The sequence below is a fragment of the Scardinius erythrophthalmus genome (genome assembly GCF_964197995.2).
Source record: "Scardinius erythrophthalmus genome assembly, chromosome: 1".
Classification (NCBI taxonomy): Eukaryota; Metazoa; Chordata; class Actinopteri; order Cypriniformes; family Leuciscidae; genus Scardinius; species Scardinius erythrophthalmus.
In genome coordinates, this window is record NC_138221.1 from 74324895 (window position 1) to 74343365 (window position 18471).

The 18471-nt window shown below is 44.5% G+C and overlaps 1 protein-coding gene across 1 annotated transcript in view; it reads right to left on the reverse strand.

The window, feature by feature from the left end:
* Nucleotides 1-8009: 8009 nt before the first annotated feature.
* Nucleotides 8010-18471, reverse strand: part of LOC308696626 (E3 ubiquitin-protein ligase rnf213-alpha-like) — a gene marked incomplete at its 5' end in the record, with an annotated part of 167762 nt that continues 157300 nt past the window's right edge. The window contains one exon of the mRNA XM_081375488.1: nucleotides 8010-8807. Within this exon, the coding sequence (XP_081231614.1) occupies nucleotides 8654-8807 (154 nt within the window). The 3' untranslated portion in view covers nucleotides 8010-8653. The remainder of the gene's footprint in view (nucleotides 8808-18471) is intronic.

Sequence of the window (18471 nt, forward strand, 5' to 3'; positions counted from 1 at the left end):
GGGAGCAATGGCCGCCTCCGCGACTTTCGTGAAGACGCGGGGCGACAGGGCCAGCCCGAAGGGTAAGACCTTGTACTGATATGCCCGTCCCTCGAACGCAAAGCGGAGAAACGGTCTGTGTCGAGGGAGAATCGAGACATGAAAGTACGCGTCCTTCGGGTCGATCGCTGCAAACCAATCTTGGGGACGGATGCATTTGAAAATGCGTTTCTGCGTAAGCATCTTGAACGGTAGCCTGTGAAGGGACCGGTTCAGGACGCGCAGGTCCAAGATTGGTCGTAACCCACCACCTTTCTTGGGTACAATGAAGTACGGGCTGTAGAAGCCGGTCTTCATATCGGCTGGAGGGACCGGCTCGATCGCGTCCTTCGCCAGTAGGACTGCGATCTCTGCCCTGAGCACAGGGGCACTGTCTGCCAGAACACGGGTGAACAGAATGCCCTTGAAAGCAGGGGGACGCCGGGCGAACTGGATCGCATAGCCGAGTCTGATGGTACGGATGAGCCAGCGAGACGGGCTGGGAAGCGTTAACCAGGCTCCCAGAGACCGAGCAAGCGGGACTAACGGCACCACAGACGTACCCGGGGTGGGGCAGCGCGGCGGAATGCAGGGACTGAAACAAAAGATTCTCCGCCCGGCCCTCCACCGGGGGAAGGAGTGGCGCCTTCGCCATCTCCTGAAGAGCAACTTGATCCACCTCCGGGCCGCCCGTCTCAGGGTCGTTTGCACCGTCGCTTGCCTCCTGGTTTGGTAGCGGCCTGGACGGGCGGGGTCGGCTTCCTAAGGCTTGCTCCGCGCTGAGGCCTGGATGATTGCTGCTGCTGCTGGGGCTTAGCGGGAGCGGAGGACGCCGCAGGAGGCCGACCTCGGCGACGAGTAGACGGAGGGTCTGCGGCCGGCGGACGGGTGGGAGCAGCAGCAGTCCGCCGGGGCAGGATGTGCCGGATGGCCTCCGTCTGCTTCTGTGCGGCCGAGAACTGTTGGGCAAAGCTCTCGACCGCGTCGCCGAACAACCCAACCTGGGAAAGAGGGGCATCCAGGAACCGATATTTATCGGTGTCCCTCATATACGCCAGGTTGAGCCAAAGGTGGCGCTCCTGGACCACCAAGGTGGACATCGCCTGACCAACTGAACGTGCGGTTTCCTTCGTCGCCCGGAGGGCGAGGTCGGTTGCCACACGGAGCTCCCGGAGGAGCTCTGGGTCAGAACCACCCTCGTTCATGTCCATGAGCGCCTGGGCCTGGTGGACCTGCAAGAGCGCCATGGCATGGAGGGCGGAAGCAGCCTGTCCACAGGCCTTGTAAGCCTTCGCCGTTAGACCGGACGAAAACTTACAGGCCTTGGACGGGAGGCGTGGATTACCCCGCCAAGAGGAAGCGGACGCCGGACACAGCTGCATCGCGACGGCCCGCTCCACTGGGGGAATATCCACATACCCCTTAGCTGCCCCGCCGTCGAGGGTGGCGAGGGGTGAGGAGCCACTAGAACGGCTTCGGGCACTATACGGTGCCTTCCACGTCCTAGAAAGCTCCTCATGCACTTCCGGAAAGAAAGGTACCGGGGCGGCGCACTGAGAACCAGCACGGCCCGCCCCGAGAAACCAATCGTCCAACCGAGAAGGTTCGGGACGTGGTGGAGGATTCCACGCAAGCCCGACCTTCTCGGCGGCCCGGGAAAGCATAGCAGTCCATTCTGGATCTGGCTCGGACAACGCTACACACCCCGAGGGGGGCAACGCAGCCGAGTCGTCATTTCCAGAGGACAGCTCCCCCTCCGATGCTGCGATCGACATCTGATCGTCAGCTGGAGCCCCAAAGGAAACGGTTGGCCGTTCCGGAGAAGGAGCAAGACGTTCACTAAGGAGCCCCAATGGCGACAGCGCTTGTGAGGCGTGAGGGGCCCGCGGAGGATGACTCGACGGGGAAGCCCTCACGGTAATCCTCAGATCACCCTGGTCATGCACCGAAGTAGGTCTATTCTGCGGGGCAGAATAGACACTAGATCGGGGCATAGGCGAGGGGACTGCACCTCCCTTGAGGTAAGCGAGTCTCGATCTAAGCGCTGCGATAGTCATATTCCCGCAATGGGAACATGAACTATCCACAAAAGCTGCCTCAGCGTGTTGAATGCCCAAACACGAGAGGCAACTGCTGTGGCCATCTGCTGGCGCCAGGGAACGACGGCATCCAGAAACGCACAAGCGGAATGACATCTTGAAAAAGACGCAGGGTCACGCTTGTGTTGCTCTTTTAGTAAAAACAAAAAAAGGGTGAAAAAATACTCTATCAGTGCTGAGGCACCCAGGGGTAGCCGCGGTGTGAATAAACACACAAGGAAACGCCCACCGAACCGACACACACACACACAAACACAGAACAATAGTGCTGTGAAAACAGCAGTTTGTGAGCTGCAATGCTCGCGGCCACTGCTGATCGCGCCGTCACACCAACACTGTAGGCAGAGAGTAGATCTCTTTGAAGTCTTCAAGGGCTGAATCTCTTTGTAGACAGAAGTCTCACGAAAGCTCGGCTCCGAAGTGAAAGACAATGTGTGCGTGCGCCCGCTTCCTGTTTATACCCGCGCGGCGGGGCGGGGGCGCGTGACGCGATTCACGCACGCCAACGTTCATTGGCTCGTTCTGTAGACACTCGAAGTTGATAGGGCTCCCTGAAGTGATCCCAATTTTACGTCGTTACGTCGAACGTGAGCGACTGAAAGGGAACGAGTATTACGTAACCTGCCATGTTCGCGCCATGAGCTTATTCGCTTCATCCATAAAAACCAGAGATCAGCCTGTTGAGCCCATCCTTATATATGCTAAGCCACACCCATTCTGGCGGGCTGTGACGCGTAGAGGGCGCGAGGTCACGCAGGGCTCACCGGTAGGCTGCTGCAGTTGCCGCAGGTCAGCCAGTAAGCATGCTGATACAGCCTGCTATGGTCTGCTGGCTGCCGCACTGCGTTGACAATAAATACAAAATTAAGGATAAATTTTGGCTTCAGATCTCGAGAAAAGAGACTTTACCCGTAGCGTAAGCAACTTACGCAATACTCGTTCCCTCTTCTAGAGAGAACCGAGGTTACATTAGGTAACCGAGTACGTTTTCTTCTATGAGAATCTAAAAATAAGCAGATCTAGCCATTTTAAGGCCTTTCTGTAAACAGTTGTGCTCTCTTTCTCAAAATGTGAAAAACCTCAAGTTCTGTTTTCTTCCAGCTACGGTAAATTTTTCTGGCTGCTCTCTTGAGGGCTGGAAAAGCGAGAGTCACTGGTTTCTGTTTAACTAGTTTTTAACATTTAGTTCTTCTAACCTATCTGGGAAACTGATCAGGAAGATTATTATATATTTATCTGACTTCTGTGACGCGAGACGGTCTGGTTAGCCAGTTTGTCTGCTTCCTGACCTGAGCCCCAGTTAGTCAAGGTTCAACTCTAAGACTATGGCTGCGTCCGAAACCGCATACTTCCCTACTATTTAGTATGGGAAAAAGAGTAGGCGAGCGAAAAAGTATGTACGAATCCAAAAGAGTAGGCGATAATTATCTGGATGACGCACTAATTATCGTGAGATTCGGACTTAAGTGCGTCCGAATATGCCTACTTTCCTACTATATAGTAGGCGAAAACAGTACGTGAAGGAAGCAGTACGTTCGAAACATCAGTATTCATAAAAGAGTAGGCGAGAAGTTCCCGGATGGCTTACTGCTTTCGGACAGATTTTCGAGTGCTCGACCGATGGATACTCTTCTATCCCAGGAGGCCACGCGAGAGGATACATCATTATTAAACATCGCAGAGATCAGCGACGCGGGTGCTTTCAAATGTGAGTAAACACGGTTCCTTGTATTAAAATTGCATGTGTTGAACTACTGTAGAGTAAACTGTTGAATTGTTGAAGGTGTAAAGATGTTACACAGTAAAGTATAGTTGTGATGTTGCTGTGAAAACACGTTTTATTATGTATAACGTTAGCTAACAGGGGAGCTCCAGTAAGGACACGTGTTAACTTGCATCTCTAAAGTGGATTTACATAAACCATATACATCTTAAAGACGCTTATTATAAATGTCTATTTACATCTGACAGGAAAATCTTCAATAAGTATTGCAGAAGAGCACATCACAACATGAAATAGACATCTGAGTGATGAATGTGTGCTATTATGTAGAACAAATCTATAAAGTATTAAACATAAGTTATCTATTTTATTTGTGCATTAGTACTGCTGATACATTGAGGAACATTTATGTTGGATAAAAAGTTAAAACAACCTCAACATGTAAATGTAGTGTTGAGCTCATAAATCACAGAGGTTTTGTGAATCTTGTCTGGATGTTACAGGGACAGATGAACAGATGTGTGTTTATCCGGTGGAGAGTGGCACATGAAGCAGAATGCTGCCATCAAAGGCTTTGAGTGAGTATACTACAGAAACTAATAACAACAACTATTTAAATCTTAAGTTGTAGTTTATTTAATTATTGTAGTTTCAAACAGAGCAATTTCAGCACTTTTCTGATTCTTGATTTCTGTGCATTTGCTGCAGATCTTCTGTGGTGGAGCAGGACCTGCAAGGAAAGATGATGGCGGCATTTGTGAAAAAAAAAGTTTTGTCTTCTAAATAACACTGAAATCAAATGACATTGTGCGGTTAAAATGACTGCTTTAGTGTTATGTTTGTGCATTTTTGTAGGATCTGAAATGTCAGCAGGCTGGTGTGAGCACTGAGGATGAGGAGTGCAGAGCTGAATCCTGGAGATGGTGCCATGGACGAGTCCCTCCATCACTCCACCAGCCCTTACGAGACCCTCCATCACTCCACCAGCCCTTACGAGTCCCTCCATCACTCCACCAGCCCTTACGAGTCCCTCCATCACTCCACCTGCCCTTACGAGACCCTCCATCACTCCACCAGCCCTTACGAGTCCCTCCATCACTCCACCAGCCCTTACGAGACCCTCCATCACTCCACCTGCCCTTACGAGACCCTCCATCACTCCACCTGCCCTTACGAGACCCTCCATCACTCCACCTGCCCTTATGAGCCCCTCCATCACTCCACCTGCCCTTACGAGACCCTCCATCACTCCACCAGCCCTTACGAGTCCCTCCATCACTCCACCTGCCCTTACGAGACCCTCCATCACTCCACCAGCCCTTACGAGTCCCTCCATCACTCCACCAGCCCTTACGAGACCCTCCATCACTCCACCAGCCCTTACGAGACCCTCCATCACTCCACCTGCCCTTACGAGACCCTCCATCACTCCACCTGCCCTTACGAGACCCTCCATCACTCCACCTGCCCTTACGAGCCCCTCCATCACTCCACCTGCCCTTATGAGCCCCTCCATCACTCCACCAGCCCTTACATCACTCCACCTGCCCTTACGAGACCCTCCATCACTCCACCTGCCCTTACGAGACCCTCCATCACTCCACCTGCCCTTATGAGCCCCTCCATCACTCCACCTGCCCTTACGAGACCCTCCATCACTCCACCTGCCCTTACGAGACCCTCCATCACTCCACCTGCCCTTACGAGACCCTCCATCACTCCACCTGCCCTTACGAGACCCTCCATCACTCCACCTGCCCTTATGAGCCCCTCCGTCACTCCACCTGCCCTTACGAGACCCTCCATCACTCCACCTGCCCTTACGAGCCCCTCCATCACTCTACCTGCCCTTACGAGACCCTCCATCACTCCACCAGCCCTTACGAGACCCTCCATCACTCCACCTGCCCTTATGAGCCCCTCCATCACTCCACCTGCCCTTATGAGACCCTCCATCACTCCACCTGCCCTTATGAGACCCTCCATCACTCCACCTGCCCTTACGAGACCCTCCATCACTCCACCAGCCCTTACGAGACCCTCCATCACTCCACCAGCCCTTACGAGTCCCTCCATCACTCCACCTGCCCTTACGAGACCCTCCATCACTCCACCAGCCCTTATTGCCTCAGATTGTGAAGCACAACACATCACGCAACAACCTCAGGCACGAAGGCACGGCTCACCTCTGGTGGTCAGCTGATACATCAGAATAAAGCCGCAGAATGGGAACCGCTGTGTTGAGATGGCAGAAGGATGTGGGGTTCAGCGCCTGTAGCCTACATACATGATTGTAGTTTGAATAAAGCTTTGTTTCATGTGTTGACTTGTATATGCATTTGTTTATTGTGTGATGGTGACTTTCATTCATTCTTTTATTAATTTATTAATATTTCTCATTGTTGTCAGTAAATAAAATATGATTTAATTAATGCTTTATTTAATTGTTTGAATGAAAATGTAGATATGTTTACTATACATCTAGACTAGAGTGTATTCATGCATAGCTGTGTCATATGACATACATTACATTTTGTTTTATTGAATTATATCATTTTCAGTAAAAAGTAATATAATTAAGTATTGGTCAGCATTTATTGTTGTTGTTATTATTGTATGTTTTGGGGTGGGATAGCAATGCAATTCATTCTGGGGTAATATTAATTTTTAATAGTAATGATACTTAAATTTTTCGAGTATAAAATCAACAGTTTCCTCCAAAGGCAAATTTTCGCACAGCTGCCCTTTGTGCAGACATTACAAACGCTGAGGAAAACCATTCTAGGTAGGGCTGTCGAGTTACTGATGTTATAAGGTGTGTAAGTATATATATATATATATCATGGGTTTGCATACATAATATGAGATTTTTTACACAGGAAAAAAGAACCTATAAGGTTGAATATCTTAATATATATTTTATTAAATAATTCATTATAATAGCCTACATTTAAAAAAATGCATTTTTTGTTATTTATAGGCCTGAGGGATGAAACGAGAGTTAAATTCAACAAGAAAAAGAGGAAAACATAAAGCAGTTAGCCGGATGAAAATGTTTGGATATAAGATAAATAAATTATCAACATATTCAAGAGATGACAATTTTGGGATTCCGTAATAAAAATAAATAATATCGTTCAGGATAAAACGGTGGGTCACATTAGTAGGGTTAAATATAAGAACTTAAATCAACCCTAAATGTATTCACAAAATAAATTGGCAGCAGTTTCTTCAAAAAGACCACAAAATGAGAAAGTTTAATCAATATCAAGATATTTACAGATAGATGAATTAAACGTGTCGTTCAAATCTTTTAAGTTGTTGCACGTGTGATAACGTGTCGTAGGTCACATGATAACGTCAACATGGCAGATGTCCGGTTCGCATTCATACTCAACGAGATCTGGCTATAAATTACCTACTCTGTTAGCGCTCGTTAAGTAAGTACTTATTGAAATTAAGTACCTACTCATTGAGTATGCGGTTTCGGACGCAGCCTATGTGCCATATTACTAGAGAGAAGAGCAGCACCATCCCAGGAGGGATGAATGCCATCTCTTTCCAACAGGACAGGTCTGCCCGAAAAACTTTTCCAATTGTCTACAAACCCTATATTTTTTTGCCACTAGACAGCCAGCCATTGAGTGAGGACAGTCTACTAAGTATCTCATCACTCCGACGTACGGAACGGAAGAGCAGTGTTTTGTCCCGCGACTACAGTGTCTCACCATCACCCAGTTGCCCTGCTGCACGGGCTCTACTTCAGCCACAACCGAATCGTGTACAGAGTTCACTAAGCTAATCACATCCAAAGCAGTATATAAAGCTCTGGCACTCTTACTATCTCTAGTTCTGAAATCTTCTCCGTCAGCCTGACTATCTCCCTGCATTTATCACATGTAAATCCCTCATTGCTGACAGAAAATGCTGTACTATACATGTGACAAAGTGCAAGTGACAATAAAAGGAGATGACATGACTTACAGTGTTTGTTGACTGATCCAACACACCACAGTTGTTTGATGAGATGCTACCTGTTGTGCCGAAACATTGGTAATAAATGTGCTTAAGAGAGTGTGCAGTTTTTTTCTTTGCATCAAGTTTTCCCCTTGCACCTCATAAGGTCTGCGTTTGCTTTTCTGTTCAACAAAGAGCAACATGCCAGCTTTGAAGTGGAGCCATTTTTATTAAAATCCATGTGTGTCACAGGGAAAAAACAATTTACACGCAGCACTGTTCCAGAATACATGGTGGTCCATAGAAACATTGCTGGTCACACTTTAGATTAGGGTTCAATATTGCTTCTAGACAGAAATCCTTGAAAAGTTGTAAAATGGAAAAAAAGAAAGAAAATTAATTTGAAACACCCTTTAAACTACATTAAACAATTTAAAATTACATTTTAACTAATACATTTTATTTTAAGATGAACATAAGTGTGTTCATGATGTATAGTATATAGTTTAACTGAGTTTACATTCTTAAATGATGAGTCTATACGTACATAAAGTATCAAGTAAACAAATAAAAAGGAATGGTTAAATAATTATTGGTAACTTTTTATACTTTGTAAGAAATTGTACTGTACTTGCTTACTATCTTGCAAAAATACTTTGACAGATCATGACCATAAGATTACAGTATACAGTGCTGTAAATAAGTGAATTACCACATTTCCCAAAAGTCTGTACTGAGCAATTATTATAAACTATATGTCATTTGTAAATTAAAATTAAAATTAAGCTTTAACGACTAAACTAAAACTAAGCAAATGAGTGATTGAGGAAGAAAACAAAAGTGTTTCATCTAGGATCTAACTTTGGTTTCTTTCTTGTCTGAGATGAACGGAGTACTTCCATGCTTCGACGCACTGGGAGAGCAGAACTTCTTCAGGGAAGAATTCATCCACCTCAGGAGGAACGTCCAGTTCTTTACGCTCCATGTAGGACACCATAGTTACTTTCAGACTGAAGGACAGAGAGAATTCAATGAGTTATGATAGATTTCCATATGTTCAACAGCTTAAAATTGCAATCATAATTCTGCAGAATACGAAAGCCTGCCAGTCAAAAATGTCCCCCATATTCACTGCCACATCTATGTTCACATGAGGTTTTTTGTTTGTTTTTTTCACCAGTGTTTTCCAAATATTCAGTTCTGGTAAAGGAAACGTTAAAATTACAGTTTTTCTTGATGTTTTTGGAACATTTTTTAAGGTTTGCTTGATGTTTCTGAAACATTCTTTTTTTCGGGACATTTCTTTTTTTTTTGTACTTAATTTTTACTAACAACATTATAGGAACGTTGGTTTGTAACATTCCAAGAACATAAAAATGTCCAGTTTCCTTAATGTTACTAGAACGTAATTTAAAGGTAAGTATGACGTTCCTGAAACATTCAAACACCTGCTGTTAACAAACAGAATCACTAAAGAAAAATTAAATGAGAACAGAAACTACAACTGACTTCAGCCACATCCTTAGATGAAATCAACTGAAGATAAAAGAAGACATTAAATCTGTGAAGATCTCAGCAGAGGAGGATTAAACAACTCCACAAACAGCATTACCAGCTTCACTATTACTAACCAGTTTACTTTATTTCTTTCAAACACGTACAAAAGTTCTTATTGAGATGAACAGATGTTTAAATGGTATTTGGTTGAAAATAAATTACCATGATGGAGATCAGTGTTTGCTTTAGTTGGGCTCCAGACCCTTGACTTTCGCTAACTTATTTTTCTTTCAGCAAATGCAAGTGTTTTCAGTGAACATTTGTGCATTGCTCAAGACAGAGAAAGATGAAAACGCAGATTAACACGTCTGTTTCAGTGACTATCAAATTACTTTTTTTATACTTTTTCTGTACTTTCATGAATGGTTTAAATAGTTATGAAGTTGAAGCATTAATGAATAAAAAGGTAATAAATTCAGCTGTTGTGACAGAAAGATCATTTGTAACACTAAAGAGATCTGTGTGAAATCTTCCAAAAACACTACAACCTCTTGTGTAAAAATTAAGCCACACTTAGGCATCAACACTCATCATACAAACCTCAACAATGGTGACAATCAAAAAATATAAATAGTCAAATAATTCAGCTGCATAATCTATTCATGCTGCAGTGCATGACTAGAGCCATGAAAGAGATTTCTGTGCTGGCATGAAGCGTGTCACCATTGTTGCATTTCATATGCTGATTGTTGATTTTGAGTGTCTAAATAACACTGTAGTTAACTTCCTTATCACAATATATTTTCATAATTTTTCAGAATATCTAATTGTTACAGTAGTATTATGGTCAGTAACAAAATCTATATATAAAAAAACTTACTTCTGACCAGTGATTAGACTTAAGATGTGAATCTAACACTTCATAAAGACATGCATTAGTAGCCAATATCACCTGATGCTATTCTGTCTCGACTTCTTCTGATGCAATAAATGTGTTTTCTGAACACATTATTAAAGCAGCCAGAGAAACACTGATAAAACATTCCAGAGTCAAGAGCTGGAAACACTGATCACCACAATGGTGACTTCAATGTTTGCTCTTCTTTCCTTCAGTGAGTAACCCCTAATGCTCAATCATCACTCATACTGTATATCTAATAAACTCCAACACTGCTTCAATTTAACACTCTGTAGTGTGGACACATATGAGCACTGAGCCATGTTCATGAAACAGGAGATTTTGTTGTGTAATATCCAACCTTAAGCCATTTTTTAGCCAAAAAGTTAGTGATGCTTAATATTTAAAGGCCAATTGAATTTTTTTGTTCAAAGTATGTTTTCTGCTAAAATTATGAGAATATTCATAAAATACTAATGACAATATGTAGTGATTTCCTGTAAGCTGTGCTTACAGACGCTCAAATCCACATAAACACAGCACTGACGTCTTCACTTCCTGGTCAAGAAGCTGTCAATAAAAACCTCAGTAGCCAATGAGAACACACTGCTACTAGCCCCGCCCCCACAAGAGAAATGTGTCAGAACAGCAAACGAAAACTCCAGAAGCGTAAGCGAAAACTTCAGAAGCGTAAATGAAATCTCTGGAAGCGCATTTGTAAGTTCAGATCAGCGAACGCAATATGAGAAATAGTTAGCAAAACATGCAGTGTATTAAAAATGAAGTCAAAAAATTTGCCTGCGATTTATTCTTTTTCAGTTTCAAAGATGTTTTATTCAGTTTCAATTTATATTTTAATTAGTTTCTTGAAAAGTTATGTTCATTATTATTGGAACAAAATTAATTCCATAAACCTTTACATAAATATAAGATCAAAGTTAGGAACAATAACTATGGGACAGGCTACAAAACGTTCCCAAATTCCACGGTTGTTCTTTTAAAATAGCACACACAACCTTATTCTTATGACGTTTGTTGTTATTCTAAATGTTTTAAGGATGTTCCAAGAATTTTGTTCTAAGAACGTTTTCTCCCAAGAAAACATTATGAGGACAATTAAAAACCTTCTAAAAACAATGTATAAATAACGTTTTTGACATTTGTGACTGATCACGGAAAGTAGGGACAAAAGTCGGTTCTGTGGCATTTTGAGTTATTCACAAATTCTGAAAGTGTAGTCTCCAAGCTTTCCAACGATGTGTAACACATGGGAATCTGATAATATTTGGAGAAGTTGTGGCCATTTGAAGGTAGGCACTCAAAAAAGCTCAAAGGGGAGAAAACGGCCTCTAAAGATTGTGCAGTTCTCACCTCTCTCTCATGCTGGGAGTGACAATAGGGCTCATTTACATATCATTTAGATAAGACATACCCTAACATTGGGTATAATAATAAAATTGTTCACCTCCACAAGGCTGGAAAGGGCTAAGGGAAATTGCCAAGCAGCTTGGTGAAAAAAGGACCACTGTTGGAGCAATCATTAGGGAAATGGAAGAAGCTAAACATGACTGTCAATCTCCCTCGGACTGGGGCTCCATGCAAGATCTCACCTCGTGGGGTCTCAATGATCCTAAGAAAGGTGAGAAATCAGCCCAGAACTACACGGGAGAAGCTGGTCAATGACCTGAAAAAAAGAGCTGGGACCACCGTTTCCAAGGTTACTGTTGGTAATACACTAAGACGTCATGGTTTGAAATCATGCATGGCATGGAAGGTTCCCCTGCTTAAACCAGCACATGTCAAGGCCCATCTTAAGTTTGCCAATGACCATTTGGATGATCCAGAGGAGTCATGGGAGAAAGTCATGTGGTCAGATGAGACCAAAATAGAACTTTTTGGTCATAATTCCACTAAACGTGTTTGGAGGAAGAAGAATGATGAGTACCATCCCAAGAACACCATCCCTACTGTGAAGCATGGGGGTGGTAGCATCATGCTTTGGGGGTGTTTTTCTGCACATGGGACAGGGCGACTGCACTGTATTAAGGAGAGGATGACCGGGGCCATGTATTGCGAGATTTTGGGGAACAACCTCCTTCCCTCAGTTAGAGCACTGAAGATGGGTCGAGGCTGGGTCTTCCAACATGACAATGACCCGAAACACACAGCCATGATAACCAAGGAGTGGCTCTGTAAGAAACATATCAAGGTTCTGGCGTGGCCTAGCCAGTCTCCAGACCTAAACCCAATAGATAATCTTTGGAGGGAGCTCAAACTCTGTGTTTCACAGCGACAGCCTAGAAACCTGACTGATCTAGAGAAGATCTGTGTGGAGGAGTGGGCCAAAATCCCTCCTGCAGTGTGTGCAAACCTGGTGAAAAACTACAGGAAACGTTTGACCTCTGTAATTGCAAACAAAGGCTACTGTACCAAATATTAACATTGATTTTCTCAGGTGTTCAAATACTTATTTGCAGCTGTATCATACAAATAAATAGTTAAAAAATCATACATTATGATTTCTGGATTTTCTTTTTTAGATTATGTCTCTCACAGTGGACATGCACCTACGATGACAATTTCAGACCCCTCCATGATTTCTAAGTGGAAGAACTTGCAAAATAGCAGGGTGTTCAAATACTTATTTTCCTCACGGTATACATATATGAGTATGAATCCAAGTATGAATCAGAATAGATTTTATTGCCACTGTCAATGAAAGGTTTCACAGACTAGGAATTTTCTTCGGTGTACTCGTGCAACATGAAACAAACTTTTGCTAATGATAAATAATAAGCAATAAACTATGGAAAATAAAAAGAATATATCAATAAATCAATCAAATCAATCAAACAAACATTGCTTATAGAGCGCTTTTCATACAAGTATGTAACACAAAGCTCTTTACAACATGGAAATACTCCCCTTCCCCCATTCACAACTGGTGTTACGGATACGGAAAAGTTACAGATTTCCCCCATTTTTTCTGTCTTTATCCCCATCAAATGTTACTAACGATATAGCCTCTGATATCTAACGTCGGTTTCACACTGCACGCGTTAGCAGAGCGTAAGCAGCGCAGGAGCAGTGCGTATGGTGAGCGGGAGCAGGACATGCACGTTTTGCTATCACACTTTTGTCACGCGCGGCTGAACCGCGGCTTGCGTACAGACAGAGTAATCTATAATGGATAAGTTGGCATTGCTTTATTTCGTTTTCAAATACATTTAAGAGAAAAGACTTGTCAAGAAGCTTATTTTATTAATAATTTCATTTATATAACGTTTGGTTCTCTTACGAGAGGTTCTCTCGTATTGCGTAAGTTGCTTACGCTACGGGTAAAGTCTTCTTTTCTCGAGATCTGAAGCCAAAAATTATCCTTAACCCTCTGGGATCTGAGGGGTTTTCTGGGCCCTGGATGTGTTCTGACATGCCCTGACATTTGTGCTTTTTTCAGTTATTTATAAACATGTTAATGGCAAAGGTGTAAATTCACTCTATATAGCACAAACAGGGCTACCATAATATGTGCTCAAGATGCATGTATATGTTTGAATTTTTAAGAGAATAATGTTTATGCGTGGTTATTGCAAAAAATTAAAATTAAAGTTGCTGAAATAAGACCACAAAACTCATACTAAATATGTGTCAACAAGACTTTTGACTAATGAATGTTGTCCTTCGAGTTCTGGCTTCAAAATGATGTGAAAATCATCCTGCCTAATCATTCAAATAAAACAATACATTGATTTAAATTGAGTAAGACAGGTTTTGCTTGGAAAGCCAATATGCGAGGGGGGCGTGAAGGAGGAGTAGTTTACACCTGAGAATACAATGTCCCACCCACTCTGCATAATGACTCTGCATAATGAGCCATTCATTCAGGTGTGACACTTCAGCCACAAGAATGAATGCAAGGACAAAATATATATTTAGAAGAAGACTTATACTGACCATTTAAGATTTTGCTTACATCAATCTTGTAAATATTTTTTGCTATTTTATTAAAAAGGTTACAATTACAACAATAATTACAATTTCAACAATATTTCAAGTGTAAACTCTTTACTCTTTCTTTGTAACAAAAAAAAATATATATTATAGGCCTACATTTTATCATATGTATTCATTAGTTTGAATATAGCCAACATTGGAACAGCTAACATCTTAGTTGATGACTTTATTTTTGACAAAAATAGTATTTATATATATATATATATATATATATACATTCACAAAGGATGTCAGAAGCGGACGGTCACGGGGCTGGCTTCTTTACGTTACAAGCAAGCTACCCCGCCCTCGTTTGCGTGCGTCACTCACCGGCGTAAAAAGGAAAGACTGTTTTAGTCCCAGGCAGCTGTAAACATCAATATTGCAGTAAGCGAGCCTGTTGAGTACATGCATGCCTGCAAACAACCGCCTACACAAGTCATGTTGACACTCTCTGGCTATCCGCCTATCACAAATTTTTTCCCGTGCTCTCTCGCTTTGTCTGTGCCGAGCAACTGCGCCGTTCACAAGAGAGGTCAGAGCGGACGGTCACGAGCAATGTTCAGCAGCCCGCGTGCCTCACTCACCGGCAAAGGAGGAGAGAGAGTGTTGTTAGTCCCACCGAGGTCGGACCAACCTCCATTTCTCAGTCCCCTCTCAAGTTCAGGCGGCTGGAAATATTAATATTGCAGTAAACGAGCCTGTTATAATACAAAATTTTATATAAAACACATATAATAAGTGTTTTTCCCCTGTGGCTCAGTGGCAAAACCTTAGGCTTTCGTGCCAGAGACCCGTGTTCGATTCCCGGCTCCGGCGCAGATAAAAATTATGCTGCCCGCTTCTCTGAGTTCGCGGCCAGCTTTCTCACTTACAGAAAGCGAACCCGCCTCTCGCACCCTCCCGCGAGTATTATAGCATCTAAACATATGAACCTTCAAAGCATTACTCTGTCAGTCCCTTTAGAAAAGCTACTGCAGAAGTGCATTTTGCATCCAACGAGCCGGTAATACAACTCGCTCGCCTGCACGCAACCGCCGTTTCCACGGCGACCCAGAGAAATCTCATAAGAGTGTAATGTCTGGTTGTCCGGCTCACGCCACATGTGTTTTAAGTATAGAAAATGTGCCCACGTCTGTGTTCACCCCTACACACAAGCACTATAACCCCCCGTGTCTCTCACAGAGCCCACTCTTATAAAGCTGGCAAAAGCCGCTCGAGTGTTAGATGTAGGTCATGTGCCCACAACCCTGTGCCCACACCTACCCACTGCCCGCTCTGTTACACGGCCGCTCCCTGCCGGTCACATCACAGATGTATCTCCTGTGCCCGCTCACGAGCGCTCACACATACTGACGAATGTCTCGCCCCCGGCGCCGTCCGGCGCCCCGTTCCTCGCACAATATGTTCCCCGTCCAAAGCTACCGGTACATCACGTGTAAAACGGCCAGCTATCCGCGAGCCGCCGTATTCGAGCACCGAGAGCGCGCGAGCTGCGCCCGCACCTCCAAATCAGGTTCTCGAGCCCCCGGAAAACGGCAGTCGAAACCTGGAGGCCATTCTGCCCCTAGCCGCACATGCAAAAGCATGGGAGCTATTCCAGGCGCGTCAGAATGGGTGCTGAGCACAGTAAAGCAGGGCTATGCATTGCAGTTCGCTCGCGTCCCCCGCGCTCCTAGCACGGACCGAGATGAGAGTGAATGGGGAAGTAGCACACCTACTTCTTGCAGAAATAGTGAAACTTCTGTGCAAAGGGGCTTTAGAACCGGTACACCCTTCTCTGAGCGAGTCAGGCTTTTACAGCCGTTACTTTCTCGTGCCCAAGAAGGACGGAGGCCGGTGGATCAATCTGGCATCCCCATACAGAGCGCTGGTCTCTGCATGCGTGGACAATCAATGAATACCCGTTGCTTTGCCAAAAGGGGTCGTGAACACGATCACGCAGTCTAGAGATCCTTCTACGAGAAGACAATACGCGTCTAAATGGTCAGTGTTTTCTAAATGGTGCGCTGCTAAGAGCCTGGATCCACGCACATGCAGGGTTCTGTGGGTGCTTTCCTTTCTCCAAGAGCTGCTGGACAAGGACAGGTCCCCTTCCACGCTCAAAGTATACGTTTCGGCCATTGCGGCGTTCGCAGAGCCGACGCGCAGCCGTGCGTTAGGAAGAAACGAGCTCATCATCCGCTTTCTTAGGGGAGCTAGGAGGATGAACCCCCCGCGGTTCCTATTTGGGATCTTTCTTTGGTCCTGGAGGCCCTGAAAGAGTTTCCCTTTGAACCGTTAGAATCCGTGGACCTAAAATACCTCTCGCTCAAAACCGTTTTCAACCTTCTGGTTGAGCTGCACTGTGGGATGAGATTCTCCATACATAGACCGGCGGAGCCGCTCTGTGTCCCCCTATCGTATGCTTGTGCATTGTGTTGTGTGGCCCGCGCTGCTGGCCGCCTATTCGCCTTACAGCTGTGTAAAGGGGTGATGCCCTCTATACATAGACCGGCAGTGCCGCTCTATTTTCTCCCTATAAGGTGCTTATGTACTTGTACGGCCCGCGCTGATGGCCGTCTTTTCCATGTGAAGTGCTTACGACATGTGCTGGCTCGCGTTGCTGGCCGCCTGTTCCCGCATGTTATGCTCCCCGGGCTTCCCCAGGACTCATGCTCGGATGCTCGGCGCGCACGGCGTTGACAAGGGGTTCCCGTAGCGTCAGCAACTTACGCAATACGAGAGAACCTCTCGTAAGAGAACGTACTCGGTTACCTAAGGTAACCTCGGTTCTCTCTAGAACGAGAGGGAACGAGTATTGCGTAACCTGCCGTGTTCGCGCCACGAGCTTATTCGCTTCATCCATAAAAACCAGAGATCAGCTTGTTGAGCCCGTCCTTATATATGCTAAGCCACACCCATTCTGGTGGGCTATGAAACGTAGAGGGCGCGAAGTGCCCTCCTTGGGTGTGACGTCACGCGGGGCTCACCGGTAGGCTGCTGCAGTTGCCGCAGGTCAGCCAATAAGCACGCTGATACAGCCTGCTATGGTCTGCTGGCTGCCGCACTGCGTTGACAATAAATACAAAATTAAGGATACATTTTGGCTTCAGATCTCGAGAAAAGAAGACTTTACCCGTAGCGTAAGCAACTTACGCAATACTCGTTCCCTCTTCTAGAGAGAACCATGGTTACATTAGGTAACCGAGTACGTTCATCTTTGTTTTTATTGTTCTGGCAACATGTTTGTTTTTGGACATTTGTTATCTTTTTAAATTGCTGTTGGTCATTTGATTGACTGTTTAAAACACAATAGATATATTCAATGCACTTTTTGGGTAAAACTGCGGCGTATTTTGTCCATGATCAATGCATTGTCACTTTAATTCAGCGTAAGTGGCGCAGCAAAAATAGACTCGTGCCGAAACGATCGCGGCACTGCTGCTCCTGCTCTGCTCCTGCTACGCGCTGCCGCCGTGCAGTGTGAATGCTCTAATCTGTTAACATGGCTGCCGAAAAAATACGCGCTGCTTACGCTCTGCTAACGCGTGCAGTGTGAAACCGGCGTAATGGCCACGGTTCAGCTCGTCTGCGACAATGTTTGCAGCGTCCATCTTCATTGAATTTTGATATCAGATAGAACCGGCCAGAGCGCTGCATAATAAGTAGCCACGCTGTTCCCTTGGAGGGTGGGGGCAATAACAAAAGAAACAAAAGCCGGCTTTTCCAGTATGGAAATATACACCGACAATGACACGCCCCTACTGCATGCTAGAATCTCCGAAAAACAAGCCGATTTCGCTTTTAAATATACCAATACTGCTATCTCAAATATGGAGAGGCTTCTTCGTGATCTCAACTAAAAGATTCTGCAAAAAAGCGAAAATCACCCATTTTGAAAAAAACCCGCTTCTTTCTCATTTTGCTCGAAAGTTGTGCTGCCGACTTGTGTCACTGGTTTCCGTGACGGGTCACATTTTGAGAACATTATTGAAGAACAGATAACATTGAACAAACGTTTGTAAGAATGTTTGTTCATAACTTTGAGAGAACCTTGCCAAAACGTTCTTCTAAAGTTCTTCTGTGTATACAGGATCGCGCTTAAAGTTTGTGTAGAGAGAATGGTGTCATCTTGGCGGCCCATAATTTAATAACAAATGATCGTTGCGACGGAAGCGAATCAATCAAAACTAACTTTAGCTGGAAAATAACTTTATTAAAGAACCGCTATAAAGCCAAAACAATCTTACCTTAAATTATACGTTTATCTCTGTAAAGCTGCTTTGAAACTATCTACATTGTTA